This window comes from Doryrhamphus excisus, linkage group LG7 (genome assembly GCF_037039965.1).
Source record: "Doryrhamphus excisus strain RoL-2023G ecotype Guam linkage group LG7, RoL_Dexc_Guam_v1.1, whole genome shotgun sequence".
In the NCBI taxonomy this organism is placed as follows: domain Eukaryota; kingdom Metazoa; phylum Chordata; class Actinopteri; order Syngnathiformes; family Syngnathidae; genus Doryrhamphus; species Doryrhamphus excisus.
Genome location: NC_136363.1, coordinates 8,182,831 through 8,202,137, shown reverse-complemented (window position 1 = coordinate 8,202,137; position 19,307 = coordinate 8,182,831). Strand labels below are relative to the sequence as shown.

Below are 19,307 nucleotides of genomic sequence, written 5' to 3'. Positions count from 1 at the left end.
TAAGCCATACAAATACATATAAATGATGAATGAAAGGGAAACTGAATATTTAAGGTCACACAGTGTGCTAACAAGATCAATGCTTCCCTTTTCAACTCCAACTTCCAGTTTTGCCATGAGTTATTTCCTGAATTCAATGGTGTTTCTCACCTCGCTCCTCATACTATCAACAAAATTAGAAAGTGGGGTTCAGCAGTAGTCCCAAAGTCTTTGGGAGCGCTTAGGAGTGTGACTATTCACACCATGCTGTGGGTGTAATAAATTAAAATAGACCATTTTAGAACTCCAAGGAAAAACAGCTGGAATAGGTGCAGATTCTGGAGGATCTTGAAGGCTTTCTGTGCGTGTTATCATGTGTACCTGCTCTATAGGAGTCCTCAACTCAATACAAAAGGTAGAAAAATGAGCATCCTCTGTCCCCTTTAAGCCCATTTAAGAGTAAGGGAAGGAAAAAAAAAGTTACATGACTAATTGTGGTGTCGAAGGTCCACTCCCAGTGATACCTTTTGGAACACACAATGAGCCTGTCCAACCTTCCATTAGAGCAAATTATCATCACACTACACGGTTTGCCAGTGCAACCCCCCAGAGGTAAACCTGCAGGCCATGACAGAACAACATAGTAATGGCAGGAGCGAGAGGAAGACAGAATGCATCACAAAAAAAAAAAGAAATCTGCCCTTGAGTTCATCAATTAAATACCTGCATCTGTGACCTGCACCTTTTTTCTCTTCGTTAGCAAAGTAATGACTTATCTGTTGAGTGTTAAAATTGCATGCTGCTAAGATAATGGGTTGTCATGAGGTCGCAGAGAGAAAACGAGAGGAAATAAAGTCTCTTATGTCATTGGGTTTCTGTGCCAAGACGATCAACTTAGAGGCCTTTTGTCTGGAGCCCTGTCATTTTTAAGTCAACATTGGGCTTTGATTACACACACACAAAAAAGAGACAAGGACGCATATGCATGTAATCACTACAAATAAGAATTTTCATTGTTACATTCCTTGAGTAATTTGATTATTTTCTCTAATGCAGGGCAGTGTAATCTGGTCTTTCTTTGTGTGTAAGTATGCATGCACTGTGGACGCCTTTGCTGTGTCCTTTGTGAATGATGGCTTTGCTAAAGTGCTGTGAAGAGAAACATTGGTTTGCTATGTCTTTGATTCATTGCTTGTGTGAGGGGAATTTGCATAGCAGGCAGACTCTGGGCAGATCTCTGCTCTCGTTAGCTGGGTGGCTAGATACTTCATCATCATCATCAGGCTCGCCCTTCACTTGCAGCCATTCTGCCCTTGCTCATGATCCTCAAGTGGGATTTGCAGATGGATAATACAACAGAAGATTCTGGACAAAATGTTATAGAAAACCAAAAGATGTGACACAAGTCTACAAAAACGGAATAAACCACAAAGCCTTATTGTCAAATCTTGTTTTGACTGTTGGATTTTAAACTTTGTTTCACAAATTAGTCCGCCTGTTGCATCAATAAGTTCCATCCTGGAGAAAAAAAAGAAGACATCAAAGAAGCTAATGTTGTGAAATCCAAAGCAGATGCAGCATTTTAATCGTGACTGTAGTAACTATGTCCTATATTGGCCACTGGGTGTCAGTAATTGTTCAGTGAGACAGGCACTAGACTCATCACTATGTTTCCCCTTGGGACACATTTACTGTGACACTGCTCAAGCAGGAGTTAGTCACATCTCAAATGTCACCTTTACTTATTTAAAGCCACCATTACAAAATACTGTCATGTTGAAAGTATGCTGGAAGTATGCTGTCTAGAAAACAAAACAAAACCCAACAACAAGGAACTTCTCATGTCTGTTATATTGCTGGAATTAATAAGGGTTGTAGATTTGTTCATGGAAAAAAAACACTTATGGCGACTTCCATTAAATTCTGGTTCACCTGAACATTATTTAGTTTGACTTTAGAGGTTCCACTGTGATTTATTTGGATCGTCTCTGAGTATATTTGTTTGCTTGCACCTCACAGCATGTTGTACTCCCTTTCTCTGTCTCCACCTCTATTTCCTCCATCTCTCCCCCCTGACAGGCTTGCTGCAGTGCTTTCGGGGACAGTGCTTGTTGTTAGAGGACATGCTGACGAGTGTCGATCGATACTGACTACCAAACCTTAGCATCTGTCTGGGAGCTGTGCATGTGTGTGTATGTGTACGGAGATGGTGTGGTTTGAAGGAATTTGTAGGGATAATAAAGCAATGTAACACATGCTAGTGTTGTTGTTGAGTTTTTAAACTGTCGCTCCATAAAAATATTTACTGACACAACATTAGGTAGAACATCATGACTGTATAGACCAGGGGTCAGCAACCCGCGGCTCCAGAGCCGCATGTGGCTCTTCAGCCTCTTTGTTGTGGCTCCCTTTGCATTCATTCATTCATTAATTTTCTACCGCATATCCTCACAAGGGGTGCTGGAGCCTATCCCAGCTGTCTTCGGGCGAGAGGCGGGGTACACCCTGGACTGGTCACCAGCCAATCACAGGGCAGATATAGACAAACAACCATTCACACTCACATTCATACCTATGGGCAATTTGGAGTTGCCAATTAAGCTAGCATGTTTTTGGAATGTGGGAGGAAACCGGAATACCCGGAGAAAACCCACGCATGCACGGGGAGAACATGCAAACTCCACACAGAGATGGCCAAGGGTGGGATTGAACTCAGGTCTCCTAGCTGTGAGGTCTGCGCACTAAACACTCGCCTGCCGTGCAGCCGCTCCCTTTGCAATGCTTGAAATTTTTTAAACACCCGAGTGGGGAAAATGCATGTCTTTGTAATCCAACTTTGTGTGAGACCATGAATGCATCCTGACTGAGTTCTGACTGGTGATTGGATGAGCAGACAGGATGCTATTCAGTTCTCTCTCACACAGGTAAACATGAAGGAAAATAAGTAATACTTTCCCAGCGCTATTTGACAATTCTAAAAAATACATTTGAGATAACTTAAAAAAACTGCTGCATGGGAACTTGTTTGCGATGTAAACAAATCAAGTAAGTTTACACGTACATTTATGTAAGTTTATTGTCAATACTAGCAAGAGTACTACAACTTGTCTTCTTATCTGAACTACTTTGATACCCCCAAATTCCCTCCAATGTTGTTTTAAACATACTATGTTTTGCGGCTCCAGGCTATTTTTTTTTAGTGGGCAAGGGGGTAAAATGGCTCTTTTCATAGTAAAGGTTGCCGACCCCTGGTATAGACCAACAACGGATCCACCAGACAACTAGTAGATTTTGTCATGTACATGGACACTCTTGTGAAGAAGCTGATCCAGCCATCAAACCTGGGGATTGCATAAGTTGTTAAATAGCATATTTTTGTTACATGAGTGAACAATGGGCATTGCCAACCCATCAATCACGATTGACCAATCTAGTTTTGGGACTTTGCTGGTTGATGGTGAGATACCATACCATACATAAAAGTATTATATCAGTGCCTTCCCAGCCCCCAAATAAATAAATACAATAAATCTTCAGCTTGGCTGCACGGTGGTCGAGTGGTTAGTGTGCAGACCTCACAGCTAGGAGATCAGGGTTCAATTCCACCCTCGGCCATCTCTGTGTGGAGTTTGCATGTTCTCCCCGTGCATGCGTGAGTTTTCTCCGGGTACTCCGGTTTCCTCCCACATTCCAAAAACATGCTAGGTTAATTGGCGACTCCAAATTGTCCATAGGTATGAATGTGAGTGTGAATGGTTGTTTGTCTATATGTGCCCTGTGATTGGCTGACGACCAGTCCAGGGTGTACCCCGCCTCTTGCCCGAAGACAGCTGGGATAGGCTAGAGCACCCCCCGTGACCCTCGTGAGGAAAAGCGGTAGAAAATGAATGAATAAACCTTCAGCTTTGTTAGCACAAAAGTGCATCTAAGTTTCATTTCCACAGTGTTTCCCCTTGAAGGTCGTAAACATGGTTGCTGACACGTGAGGTTTGAACTCATGTTTGTGAGATAATTTATGTTTATGGGCATACATGCAATTCAGTTCAAGTTGAGAACAGTTTATGCACAGTGGGTTATATGAGCAGCTATTTTTCCTCTATGAATATTTTACCATTACATAAACAAAATGCAATTTCAAAGGCAGCTGTACACATGTGACATGCAGATGCATCATGGCTATATACCAAGTGTGATTCCATCAATAGAAATTATAGATCCAGATGGGCCGCTCTCAACAGATGGATATGCTTCTAAAAAAATGTAGCACATAAAAATCATGCTGTGAACAAGAAACTGGCTGCAGTAGCAAAAATTTAACTACTAAGAGTAAGAGAAACAAGAGTGAGATAATGACTAAAGCCACCCAAAAAATCTCCACAATGGAGGAAGTTGAGGAGAATTTGAGTGAATAAAATTTGTAAATATTACCTTCGTATAATGTGCATGTCACTATATTTTGCCATTGTTTACTACTACACCAGAATCTGAATCGCTTGTCCTAAAGAAAATATGATCGTGGTTGCTCACTCTCAGGAAAACACTGTGTATAGCATCCCTCATCAGTGATTGGACCAATTATGATAATAAACGAAGGGCTGGACACTAGACACTTAATATGGGGCCCATAGGCATCTGTAAGTAGAAGACCTTAAAAAATCTAGGCTTTAAAATGAGGCAGTGAAACCAGTTGTAAAACTGGCTGGGCGAAGCGATGAAGGGCAGTAAGGGTTGGTTTTAAGTGGTGTTAAAAGCCTGGCAGCCTCATTTTGTATCCACTTTGTATTTTCATACGGCTGAGACCACAAGAAAGTACTTATAGAATGGACAACTTTTTTTCTTAGGTTTGCCACAAGACTGCAGAGCTCTTTGCAAAGACTATAAAAAAGAAGGATAAGAAGTATCGGTACACTTATTTAAAGATGCTAATACAATTAAGCCTGATGAGTCTATTTGCAGAGCAAAAGCAAAAACCTCTGAATCAATTCCACCTTCTCGAGCGGACCGATCTGTTATTGAAGGCAAACTGGTGCCTGTGCCGACCTGTTAATTAAAATCTTTTAGGTTTTACCATTTTGGAGGATTGCAACCAACATGAAAATGTAGACAAAGATAAAAAACTAAAAGATACAGTTCAGAGAAATAAATTGCAATACAGTACTCCCTCATATACTTGGTTCCAGACCTGACCATAAGTGAATTTCCACAAAGCAGGGAGTTTTGGCGAATCAGATCCAATATCACTGAATTATACATCACCAGTAAATGACACTTTAGAGGAATACTCTATATGTATATTTGTAAGTTGTTCACTCAAGGTAAAATGCTATGTCCATGGTTGTAATTGTTATGTACAGTGTGTGGGGGTGGGTGCAAACAATTGTTACCTTTTTGTGTCCGTCGCCATCACGCATGTCAACTAGCACAGGGAATGCCTTGAACACTTTCTGTTTTGCTTGTAAATAGTGATATCTAAAAATAATGTGGTGTCCAACCATCACGAATGTTAGCACTGATGTATATTTCAGTGTATGCAAAGTTTTATTTGTCACTTTAGCTTTTTACATCTGGCGCTAATTGGAAATAAGCACGTTTTGAGTGCACCTTGATGTTTTTAGTCAACAGGCTCAGAGAACGTGTTATATACATACCTTACGCCCTCATAAAATAGGAATAGGAATGATAAGATAACATTATTTCACTAGATTTAACTGAAATTTCTGTTTTAAGGCAATATTTGCAAGGCAATTCAATATTCAGATGTCATATAAGTCTTTATACCCTGGTGTAGTATAAACCATTGTATAAAACCTCACAAATCCAGTGCATCACTCTCAAACACACACACAAAGCAATGATTGTACACCCACCCACGACAGGACATTGGCTAGTAGCATTGAAAAAAACATCCCTTGCCCTTGCACACCATTCCATCTATTTTAACCCAGACAAAAAACACAGCGCATAGTGTCATCCTCGCTGGTCTATTACAGTTCCATGAAGATGATATCATGTCAAGTTGGCATTCAGGGTGCAGAAAGATGGAAGGGCAGGTTTCACATCACTGCCGGAGACTTATCGTGGAAGCAAAGAATCACGGCTGAGTGAAAATGTATGAAGGCTTTCAGAAAGACGCGTAACCGCCCACCAATACAGTCACCCACACACCAGCCATCTCATGTGTTTCTACTAAACTCAAGGGACACGATTTCCTTGTCTTGTAATGATTTCTAAATTGGGCCTCTTTGCCCTGGGATATATTTAATTGCCACACACCGGCTGGTGATGCTAATGTGTGCTGACAAAACGAGAGCGAGAGGCAGCGAGAGCGAGAGAGCGAATGAGATAGAAGCGCAACTGTTTATAAGTAACTTTGACTTAGCAAGGACATGAGTGTCTGTCAGAGTGGTCGGCTCTGCACTGGCGTCTCCTGGCGAGGTTTGAGGGGGTCTTTGCAGTCTTCATTAGCAGCAGTTTAGTGCCACGTGTGGGCTTGCTTTGCCCACACCATCATAGCACACGTGCGCTATTGTGTTGTCTCTGCATTGTCTGCCTATGTGTGTATATTTTTTTGTTAATCTCACTACACAATAATGGGCAAGCTTGCCAAGCAGAACACATTTTCTCTCACTGACGTTCTGCTGTGGAAGTACTACTTTCAAGAACATATTTTTTATCTTGGGAAGTACAGACGGCCCTCGTCAATTTGCAAACTTTATTTCCAGAACGACGTGGTTTGAATGACCTCTAATAATGCGTATTATGTCTACTATATTGGGTAAACTCGTATTACCCAACATAGTAGACATAATACGCATTATTAGAGGTCATTCAAACATTCACACTCGTGAAGGTGACTGTAGGGGTGTCATTTCATGTCTAATGGCTCTAATAAATAAAATAAAAAGGTTAAATAAAAATTAAAAAAAAGGTTGCAAACAGGTTTTCTATGCTCGAGCTATGAAAATATTACATTTATAATTACGAATCATACACCTAATAAGGGTGTGGTCATGCTGGACATAATCTTCTTTCTCTTTGGGCTTTCCCTTCAAGGGTCACCAGAGCAAATCAATCTTCTCCATCCAACCCTGCATGTCTCTCTCACACAGACTACCCTCATGTCCTCCTTCACTACATCCATAAACCTCCACTTTGGTCTTCCTCTACGCCTCCTACCAGCTCTAAAGGCAGCATCCTTCTACCAATATATTCACTATCTCTCCTCTGGAAATGTCCCAACCATCTCAGTCTGGCCTCTCTGACCTCTAACATGTAATGTCCCTCTGATGTACTCGTTCCTGATCCTATCCATCCTGGTCACTCCCAATGAGAACCTCAGCATCCACATCTTTGCTACCTCTAGTTCTGATTCCTGTCTTTTCCTTTTATGTTGGGCATAATATTACTTGTGAATAATATATTGGTCTTGTAAAAAGATTCATATTAATTCCAGAAATACAGTACCTAGACAACTGGTTGACAATGCCAGCCCCTTCGTTAGGATTTTGAGTTCATAATGTAACCCACATGATGCCAGTGGGTACTGTTCCCCATAAAGTCCACTTATGAATGCAGTGCTTAACTTTTCATACAATGCGCTATTAAATTCTCGTGAGAACACGTGTACAAATATTCACTGGTGCATATAAACAGCTGAACCTACGTATATGTGTTGCATATGCATGTGCACATATGTACTATATGTGTGCATGCAGGCATATATGGTCCAATTTGACTGTGTGTGTGGGGGGGGGGGGGGTCACAGAGTACAAAAAAGCAGGAATAAAACAGAAGTGAAACAAACACATTGTCATGCTTCATGGCTGGCAGTTATTGTGAACGGCATGTAAAACACCCTTCATTGTGGTGTGCAGTGCGTTTGGGAAGCGTTCCCTCCCTGTATTAGGATAAATAGCCCTTGTCTATCATGGAAGGCTGTCTCTGGCAAACAGATTCCCCTCACGACAAGCCAGATTAACACAAATGAGCTCCCCAGAGGAGACTTTTCAGGGGTAAGAGTGTCCCCGATGACACTTACCATCAAGGACGTATTTTGGGTAAACGGTAGGTGGCAGACAGACAGGAAGCATGCTTGCATCATTTTTAAATGAGTTGTATTTTTTAATGTGGAGCTCAGATCTACGCTGTAAACTTGAACTGACTCGGCTGCTGTCTAGATGTAAACATCAGGGAATGCTACATATCAACAACTTCCTGATATCATGCCCTCAAAATGCATGGAAAAATAGCATTTTAGAGCAAGTCAACAGCAATGGTGTGTTCACAATAATTCCACAGGTCTTGCACACATTAAATGGTTGTTCAGGTAATTATACTGTCGCTGTAAATCTCTTTCAGCAGTTTAAACCATCGTCTCACATACCCGCATGCACACACCGCTGTGGAGCGTGCACATTAGAATGCATGCTCACACAATCTCATCACAGTGAACTCAGGTGGCCAGCTGCTCATCACATACATGGATCAAGGATTTGTGCAAACTAAAAATGACCAAGAAAGGATAACAAGTTGTTTTTTTTCCTGCAATGCTGCTGCAAATGCAATTGTTTTCTTCATTAATCCACAGCACAAATGTTAAATGTCATTGCCACAGAGAGTCAGTGAGGACTTAGCGAGCCAGATTAAAAAAGGATACAGCGGTGAATTAAAATATGGTTATGGGACGAGTTTAGCTAAGGACCGTGAGTGAGATTGGCAACAGTGAAGATAAATAATGACTTTTAAAATCTTCCTTGACCTTTTACCAGGGACAGTTCGCACATGGGAGGTGATTTAAAAATAAGGTTAGTTGATCTCATGGAAATATATTCACTTATTGAGGAGACTTCATTGGTGACACCAAGGTAACCATAAAAAAAACACATTAGCTACTGGTACTAAGTGAACCATCCACATTTTTTTCCGTTGAAGCCACACGCGATTGATCAAAATATATGGTGCCATATGTGTCGACGCTATGAGCAACAGGAAATAAAGCTGAGGCATTTGGTGTTTCTGAATGCCAACTTTAAGGCTGCAACTGACGACGAATTTAGTCGATGAAGCTTGTTGTTTTGTAATTGGCTCGGGACTCGACGGTCGAAATCAATAAGTCCTTGGTCTGCAACATATCAAAAAAGAGGCATAAATGTTGAACACCATTCAATTAATCAGTTTTCTACATGTTATTTTATATTAGGTTGTGTCACATAATGTTGATGATGTGCTATTTTACAGTAAAATAGTAAATAAGAAATAGTCAGATTGGACCTTTTTGTCTAATTGAGATTGTCTTTGTTTTTGTATTTCATGTTCAGACCCCTGCAAACGACCAGTCAGCTACAGAGGCATCAACTCTCCTTCAAATATCTTATTTTTGGACCTCTTAAATAGTATAGAATGGGACTTTGAAATGATAAAGACTGTTATGAAAAAGCTTGTTTTTTCTCCTTGAAATGACATCAATCCGAAGGTCAATATGCTCTGTTTTATATGAATGCTTTCACTTTAAATAGCACAGGTAAAGCTATAGACACAATACGAACATGACTGAACAGTGATACACAACATCCAGCTACTTTCTCCATCCTCTCATATCCATGTGGAATTGAATCGTTGAAGAGCCGGGATAAGAGACAAAGGTTGAATTTGGCCCATGCCTGCACCTAATGAAAGTTGCATGATGTTAAGAGGTGAGCAGCAGCAGCAAAGGCAACGGTCCAGTGGAGGGGAGGAGAAGTTTGGAGTGACATGTCAGCCAGGGAAGATGAAGTGGAGCGATGGGAGATTGCGGTTAAGGCACCAGTGGGCCAAATTAGGTAACCCCCAGAGACCTCACATGCATACTCACCTTGGGAGACCACGTGCACACGTCTGCGTGTGTAAAGTGGATGACAGAACAACCTCAGAGCTGCACTATATCTCATGAGGCCCGTGCAGCTCCTGAGTGGTTGCAGAGCAATTCAATGACAATGAAACACAGAGATGTATGACCGCATCACACACACATACACACGCACACACACACATGGTCTATATCACGCTTTGGCCCACTGACTCCTAGTCAAGCTCTAGTAGCTTCATGTGATCGATTTAAGTGGAGAAAATAGTCAGGCATCTTATAGTGCACCTGTGCCATCGTGTGATGCTAACCCCCAGAGACCTGCGTTTCACTGACATGTCCGAGTGTGTGCGTGCGTGCATGTGTGTGTGTGTGTGTGTTTGTGTGTAGGCTTAACAGTCTAACTCAGTGTAGCACAACTCTTTGCATCACACCTTTGTTTGGACGGTTCAGTTCACTTCATGTGGACATTTTAGTCGTGTGTGTTTGTGTGTGTGTAGGTGTGGACCTGCTTGAAGTTCACTTTGCGTGACAGTATAAAAATATTCTGTTGTCAAACTCCAACCATGCAAATCTCAATGGCATGTCTGACATTTTGCTTAGTGTTTTTCTCTTGTGTGCGTGCGTGTGTATGTGTGTGTGTGCATGTTAGAATGTCAGAAACAAAGGCATTAGGTAAGAGCAAAACCCTGACATACTGTAGTTTGACACAAAACATTTGATTTGAACAAGAAACGGGAATTGGAACACGAGTCACCATTGACACATGATAAAACATTCTCTCATTGATGTGTACAGCCTGTCAGAAGAAAACATCAAAAGACAGACGATTTGCATTCATTTGGAAGAACAAAACTACCTTAACTCGAAGGCTAAATGAACAAGTGATTATGAAACAGACTCAGGTTATTTGTGTTAATCCATGATTAATCGATGATCAAGTTCATTGACAGCTATTATTCATTCATTTTCTACCGCTTTTTCCTCACGAGCGTCGCGGGGGGTGCTGGAGCCTATCCCAGCTGACAGCTATTAAAAATCACCTATTATGAATGGTTGTTTCTTGGTAGACTATGGTCTATTATTTTTTTAAATTATTATTTATTGAAATACAAGTGATATGTAGTATTCTGGTCACTAGGCAGCAGTAACACATTGAGCTATTACCTTACATTACATTACCCTGCACTCACTGTATAAAGTCAGCCATGGCATGTACAAAGTGAAAAATGGTTCTCCTCCCATTCAATGTGGGAATGGTAAGTTTTTTGCTTTACGTTCACAAGAAATACATTTGAGGCAAGCTGGTTGTTTGCAAGCTTGCTAGCGAGCGGCTGTCTTGAGTCCCTGCAACATAAATACTAAGAGTAAAGATGTATAAAGGTTACTGTATGGGTTTTATTTTCATTCCTTCATTTATTTTATTCGCTTATCCTCACTAGGGTCACGGGTATGCTGGAGCCTATCCCAGCTGTCTTCAGGCGAGAGGCGGGGTACACCCTGGACTGGTCGCCAGCCAATCACAGGGCACATATAGACAAACAACCATTCACTCACATTCATACCTATGGACATAAATTAAAAATACATACACCATACTGAGAGGTCTTATCAGTGTTTTTGGCAAATTATAATTCCAACCATTATTTTAAATGAGTCCCGAATAAGATGAGATTGTGCAGCTGTACCTAACTGAGTGTCTTGTGATTTATGAATTACATAATTACATTGTGATTGCTAAGTGCAATTATAGCTGATAATGTACTGTACACAGAAATATGCTTAATGAGTGCAATGTGCAAAAAAAAGGACAACTGTGTGTGTGTGTGTGTGTGTGTGTGTGCGCGCGCAAGGGCCTTTTCCATGAGCATAAAGAGGCTCAGTACTGATCCTGGTCAGAAAGAGAGCCATCGCTCATGAGCACAGAATACTAATCTCGTTGCCTTAGTCACCCCCCAGCAGACAGTCTTTCACACATGCACTTCATTCATTTTATTGAAAAAAAAAAAAAAGTATGCAAGAGTTGGTAGGCGCACAATTACTCATGTTCATCAACAGAGGCGTACATCAGAGAACGTGCGTTACTCACAGTCGGTGTGTTGGGTCGACTTACTGGGTTATTAAAACGCCTGTATGTCCTGTGTGCCAGCCTGCACAGTGTGAAAACAAATACCACATCTCACCCATACTGCCACGCACACCATACACACAAATACACACACTGCCGTCTGCTCTAATTACCAGGAATGAAACAGTGTTCCACCACAGAGGTATCGTATCAACTGCGTGTTTCGATGTGTTTGAAAGACTCCTGGCCCCAGCTTAAAGCTGCTACAGTGATGTGATCCCAAGACACCGAGCCAAATCCTAGCCCTCTCATTTATGTTGCTACACATTTCACCCAACCTAAAACATCACGACGGGGTCTGGGTGACTTGAGCGAAATGGGGACAGAGACTGCACGACAAGAAGGTGAAATATGTTTTTCGATGATAACAGCTTCGAGATGTGTTTCTATTATCATTCTGAGTGAATCTACTGAAAAGTCATCATCTTCTAGCTGACAACCATTTGAAACTGCCGACAGGGCTCACAAAAGTGCATACCCCTCTCACACCCCAACCATTTTATTACACCATATATTCAAAGGATAATACTTTTGGAATGAAACTTGGATATACTTTAAAGTAGTGAGGGTCCATCTTGTATGGCAGTATAGATTTACAATCCACTGAAAATGACTTACCAGACACCCATTATAGTAATCTCTCGCCAATGCGTTTAGAATTCCAAAGCTTCACTCTATCATAGTTATTCTAAAATATCCAGTATTTTGTGTTGTGTTTGAATGTGGCCTATTGTTAGTCAAAAAAGATGCACATTTAAACTTTAAAATTGAATATTTTCAAGCATAAAAATGGCCAAATGAACTAAAATGCAAACATAAAGCAATGTGGTACTCCTCACTGGTCACTAAGTGTCAGTAATGTGACTATAACATTCAGAACAACGGGTCTGCAATAACATGATCTACTTTTGCGGCCATTAACCATGCAAACGTCACTTCTACACGATCTGCTCCCCTTTCAACTAACACATTTTCAGCAACACACAGAGGTGTTATATCTGAAAATGGCTTATTTTCGCTGATTACGTCCACAATATTAGGTAACACTAGTGTAATTATTATAGGTGGTGTTAATTCATGTCTGGATGGCTCTGATAATGTTACAGCCTGTATTTAGAAGGTCGTAAACAGGTCAACTGCTCTCAAGGAATGCTAAGGAAATTCACCAATCAGGGTTGGGTCTGGAGTCAATTAACCACAATAAATGAGGGATTACTGTATTGTATAATATGAATGTTGATCGTAGTACTACTGCGGAAATATGCTTTGTTGAGGGAAAGATGAATTCCAGCATGTACTTTGACACTCTGAAGGAGAGCATGTTGCCTGTTATGCTGAGTGAGTCCACTGAAATGTCATCTTCATCGTCTTGGCAGCCGATCACCCTTTGAAACTATCGACAGCACTTAAGTGAAATAGCAACAATCTGGAGATACAGCACAAGCACATCAATCACTAGCTCTCATCTCTCATCAGAGGCGATTAACTCGTACAGTGAGCACTAAAACTGTGCAGTGCAATGTCCTATTTAAGGATGAAGGGTGGACTGCTCACTCGTCAATAGCAGAGCGACTGTGAATGGGACGTTGAGGGGAAATTAATTCCGCAAAATTTGGCAATGGGATTTGTCAACAGGACTCCCTATGTTTTTCTCAGTAAGAAAAATTAATTAATAATAATTAATTAACCAATTAATTCATTCATTCATTAATATCTACCGCTTATCCTCAGGAGGGTCGTGGGGGCTTCCGGCGAGAGGCGGGGTACACCCTGGACTGGTCGCCAGCAATCATAGGGCACATATAGACAAACAACCATTCCCACTCACATTCATACCTATGGACAATTTGGAGTCGCCAATTAACCTAGCATGTTTTTGGAATGTGGGAGGAAACCGGAGTACCCGGAGAAAACCCACGCATGCACGGGGAGAACATGCAAACTCCACTCAGAGATGGCCGAGGGTGGAATTGAACTCGGGTCTCCTAGCTGTGAGGCCTGCGTGCTAACCACTCTTCCTCTATGCAGCCCAGCTACACCAATAAGTCTTATTAATGGACATCTTTATAAAAGTCTCCCAAGTTTTAAGTCAATTATCAAAAAAACAAAACCATCACATTCGAAGCAACTTTGCAAGTGGGAAGCCATAATTCCTTTATATCACATACCACTTTGCTGAACATTGAGTAATGTCTTACAAAGACCAGTTGCTAAAACAAATGTGCGAAATCAGTGCCTTTTAGGTGAAATATAAAAACCAAAAAATAATAATGCAGCTCAGCTTCCAGGCATGGGTTTTACATCAACTGCCACTTGGCAACAAACTACAGGGAAACGATATCCCTTTGATTTTTTTTTTTCTAAAGCAACAGTGCATAAGGCCAAGTTAAAACATGATTTTCTTCCCTTATACACCATGCCTCTTTCTCAGTCCTTCCCCATTTATTTGATGACAAAATCCTCCTACAACATCCAACTGACAGAAAGCCGGGAACAATAACCTTCCCGTTAGCAAGGTAAAATCCTCCAGTTTTTAAAAGACTTTTTCTTCTTATTTTTTTATTGGCAGATTAGCAAAATTCACCGCAAAAAGGGCTCATTATGATTATTAGTGTTAAGTCTCAAAAGATATGTTATCTACCCACAGAAAAAATAACCTTATTCCACTTTAAGACAGTTTATTTAAATTTAATGATACATGATATGACTTCGCAATTTTTATCCGAGTCTATTCTGGCTAGAGGCGTTCACACACATATGCACACACTGCAACACACAAGTGTACAGTTGCACACACACACATGTAAATCCCCTTGTTATGTAAATCCCCTTGTGTTATGTTTACAAAGGAACTCTCTGCTTCTTGTTTGATGCACTGATGTATGAACGACCATGTGTATGCGCATGGTTGTCAAATACCATTATGTCCTAACACTGCAAAATGTCGGTTCGGCGCACACTCCCACGCACATGTAAACATCTGTGGCACACAACAATGTGCGGCGTGTAAAACGTAGAATTTGGAACCACACCTTTTGGCCACACCGGGGTGGGAAGGGTGTCCTCTAAAATATACATTAGAAGGCTTAACTCCTAATTAGTAAATCTTTTTGATGCAAGGGCTTAAAGGGTCCACTTTGAAGTGATTACTATAATTAAAGGCCATCATACAAAATTCAGAAACAGTGTTTAAAAATGATAGGTGGTGGTGCATGCAACCTGAGAAGGAATCAAAGCATGTATTTGTATGTGATAACTCACAAAATGTTAGGGATATGCATGACTGTCATGCTCGAGAGCAGCAGTTGTAAGTATTTTATGTATGCAAATAACATTCACCTGTAAGGTTTATACAGTGGTGCATTTTAGGTTGGAAATTTCCCTGACGTTTTGTGAGTATATTAATGCTAAATAAGGATGAAAACAGGACATTTTCATTAGCAGAATAGTAAGCACCCAAATGTGTTCTCAGACGCAAATATTACAAAAGCAGCACACACACACACACACACACACACACACACACACACACACACACAATCTTACCTTCTCTGACGTCTCTGGGTGCTATGGCGATCGCATCATTGGAATGCAGCTCGGTGACGCAGCAATCATCCGGAACCATTGATCCATTACTGAAACTGTGAGGTGTCTCAGGTAGCAGTGGGATGGAAGGTGGCATAATATTATGATTTGGACATATGCAGCCTGTTTGGGTCAATCCACAACCGTCTCGGGTCAAAGCATCCCCGTCTCTGAGGTCTCCTGTTCGAAAACACTCCTCAAACCATCGGCAGAGCACGCCGCAGGTGAACTGACTGGAGTTCTCATTGTTGATGAGCAACACCTCGACTAGTCTCATCTCCAGTAAATCCTTGGATACCTGAGGCTTGTCTGCGGGTGGATGTCTGGTGAGACATAGCTGGACAAAGTTCTTATCAAACTGCAGGAAGGAGTAAGGAGCATCCGCGTTGGATTGGCTTCTGCAGAGATCAACAACCTCCTGATCCCGAGCCGAGGCCGCCTCCAAGTGTAGCGGACAGCTTTGATTGGCCAGGTGGTGATCAAGGGAAAGCAGCATGGGGGAGTGTGTCCGGCAGATGGAAGGGTGGCGGTTGAACCGGAGGTAGAGGGAATACTTGGTGGGATCCGGGTTTTCCAGGGACCAGGAACAACCTGGAGCCCTGGAGGGGAAAAGCTCCCTCAGAGAGAAAGAGCCATAGAGCACCCCAGCTACCAGGCTGGAGCACGGGGTAGGCGACGGGGCTCCCGTTACCCCGGTGCTGGGGATGATGTCGGCAGCCCCATAGGCAACGTTGGCCAGGGCGGAGAGAGGAGCCAGAGCGAGGGACACAGCAGCCAGGGCCCCGAGCGCAGCCAAGAGAGAGGACAGCACAGACAGATGCACCCCACTAGCAGTGTTCATCCTATGACATTCGTCCTGCGGGAAGGGGGGAAACAAGAGAAAAGGATAGGGTGTTTTAAATTAGACACAACAGGCACATAGAGATAAGCAAGATATCCGAATTGACTGGGACCTTTTTTTTTTCTCCCGGACCATGACCAACACACAATTATTCTACTTATTCTACTCAAACAGGCCGTATGTTTAAGTCCTGCATCCATGAATTATAGTTATTGGCTGGCCTTTCCCTCACTGTTGATCATTGAGTGTTTCACACGTCAGTCAATGTGCATCAATCACTAGTAATTTTTAGTACTTTCTCATGTCAAGGCCCGCCAAGGATTGTACAGATGTGCTCCAGACCATAGCTCATACAACGCTCAAAAAATATTTACAATAAATTGAACCTTGACTATGCAGCACATATTTGCTGCATAGTGTGTTTGTTCCATCACCTGACACTGTCAAGTGGTTCAGAAAAATCTATAAATAATATATATATATATATTTTTAATAGGATGCGAGCGAGGGTGACGGGTACTGTGAGCATTAAGACACACGACTTATAATATGATGGCCTCAAAACCTTTCAATACAATACAATTATGGAGGACCTTTCAAGGAGCTTGAACGCAAATTACAAATTCAGGCTGCAGGACTAATTGCTTCACACTGTTTAATCTGGTTGAATGGAATTCACATTCTATGTTGAGGGTGCTAAATTGTAACATTATTGGTGTTTATATTCTTTCAAAAATAATGATATTATTTTACAACCATTGCTTACTAATGCTTAAATGGAGTCATCACTTTGCAGTTTTCCTATGGGCGCATAATTTCTTGAAACATCCATATAAGTTAGAATGGTATGTGTACAGTTTGTATAGTACTACAGGGAAGGTGATTGTGTTTGTGCTTGTTATCATATTGCAAATCTGTCAATTTCTGAAGAATGGAAATCATATTTTGCTTCAGAATGCCACAGTACTATATTTTCAGAACTATAAGCCGCTTCAAAGTATGAGCCCCATCAGTCAAAAAAATGTGTCATGAAGAGGAAAGAAAAACACAAGTTGCACATAAAGGACATACCTAGGAAGCAGAACATGTTACATTACCCTAACTAACGAGACAGCGACACGTAAGTTCACCAAGCTCTCGATCTCATCCACATTGCTGAATCCATTACATTTTCAGTCTGCGTGGGCTACTTACTTACTTGGTTCATGATAATAAGCATGGATTAACATTATCAAATTATACATTCAGTCGCACCGGACTAGAGGTCAAGGCACCAGCCAAACTATGAAAAAAGGGCATCTTATAGCCCAGAAAATGCGGCAAATGTTGAAAATCACATCCTCAATGAACCGCAGCTCCCCAGGGACGGCAGCACTCATATAGCCGCCAGACTTTCTGCCAGGCAGAACAAAATGAACTTGCTAAAAAACACAAGGGCCCTTTAGTTAGCATTGAACTTTGTGGATAAAATATATACATATCATTTTATACCAAATGCTTAACCTTAAGATGAGACATGCACTTCCTTACACTTGCATCGACCTTCTTCTTCCCTTCAACAATGTGAGGCACGTTTGTGTCTTCAGAGCAAGTACTTCACTTCCCTAAGGCTGAGGTTAATGAAACACAGCAGTATAGTACTTTACTGGATTTATGCAAATGTGTAAGAGCACTCCAGCACTGAGCATAAAGTCCACCGGGCCTGGATAAAGAGGCTAAGAACTGTGTTCATTTTACCATGTCAAGAGGTGACCCGAAAGGGATAGGACAGTCATAGCCACCTAGTCTTGTGCAAGTGAGGTGGAAGAAACACAAGAAAACCATGCTGCTGAGGTTGAGGGTAGTAAACAGCCTCCTTCAGGACGGATGGCCCACAGTGCATTCAATTATGGCGAGCTCATGGACACGTAGCAATGTTGTGATTCCTTGAGTTCACGGAAAGGTCTTTATAACCACCAGTTCACCCTTCTGGTATTGAGATATCTCACAGGACTACAGTGCTGCTAATTTAGCTGGAAAATAGAGCTGCCGATGTTGCTGATAGCAGTATGTTGCTCAAAGCCAGGTTCTCCTCCCGTTAATGTTTTACACAGATTTGAGTGACAGCTTTGACATGTTCATACCAGCAAATAAAAAAAAGGCTTGCATAATTGCATCTTTAGGGAGCTATTCAAATAAATGACAACCGTAAATCTATGCTATCCAGTACAATATTTCTGATATCCAATACCAGGTTTGTTTCGTTCCTCAATGATGCTTTAAGAAATGCAAGGCATAGTTGGACTTTGGGTTCTCAAAAAGCATATTATGAATTGTGCTCAAGGACAACATGGAGTCTATTATAGGATGAGTTTCTGGACATACGCTCAGACTGTCAAATACATGCAAGATGATATACATACTATACATCATTCAGGCCAGGCCATCACATTCTACTGAAAATATTTCCTTGGAAATCAACCTGGGAACAGGTTAATTGGAGTCGTGCAGTTTTACCTGGATGTGTACAGTTTACTATTTTGTTAATTGTTGAATATCCTGTCACAGACCTATTAAAAGTTCACATAACATTATATGCCAAACCATGCATAGGTAAAACCCAACACGCATTTTTACGGATGAAAAGAAGTCAAAAGCGTTAAGCAAATTGTTTTTGGGACAATGAACAATGAATATTCATACATGCAAGAACAGGCCCTAAAGTGCTGTCTTCAGCTCCATTCTGTCCCACTTCACTCTCAAACAGCACTTTACTGTGGGCACTATAAATATTCATTAGCTTGGATGTCTTCTTTCCCTTCTTCCACCTTGACATTAATGTTATCTCCGAGGATGGCAACATAGGAATATCTTTCTCTGTCTCGCGTTCCTCTCCATCTTCTCTTCGCCTCGTCTTCATTCTTTAATGCACCGAAGTGACAATATGACTCATC

General features: G+C 41.4%; 1 protein-coding gene across 27 annotated transcripts in view; it reads right to left on the bottom strand.

Annotated features, from left to right (window-relative positions):
• Positions 1 to 19,307, bottom strand: part of adgrb2 (adhesion G protein-coupled receptor B2) — a 162,137-nt gene that overhangs the window by 97,044 nt on the left and 45,786 nt on the right. For all 27 annotated transcript variants that reach the window (XR_013627691.1, XR_013627689.1, XR_013627690.1 and 24 more), the window contains exon 2: positions 15,495 to 16,389. Coding sequence is in view for 23 of the 27 variants with exons in the window: in XM_078792013.1 (XP_078648139.1) it covers positions 15,495 to 16,374 (880 nt within the window). In the remaining 4 variants the exon portion in view is untranslated. The remainder of the gene's footprint in view (positions 1 to 15,494; positions 16,390 to 19,307) is intronic.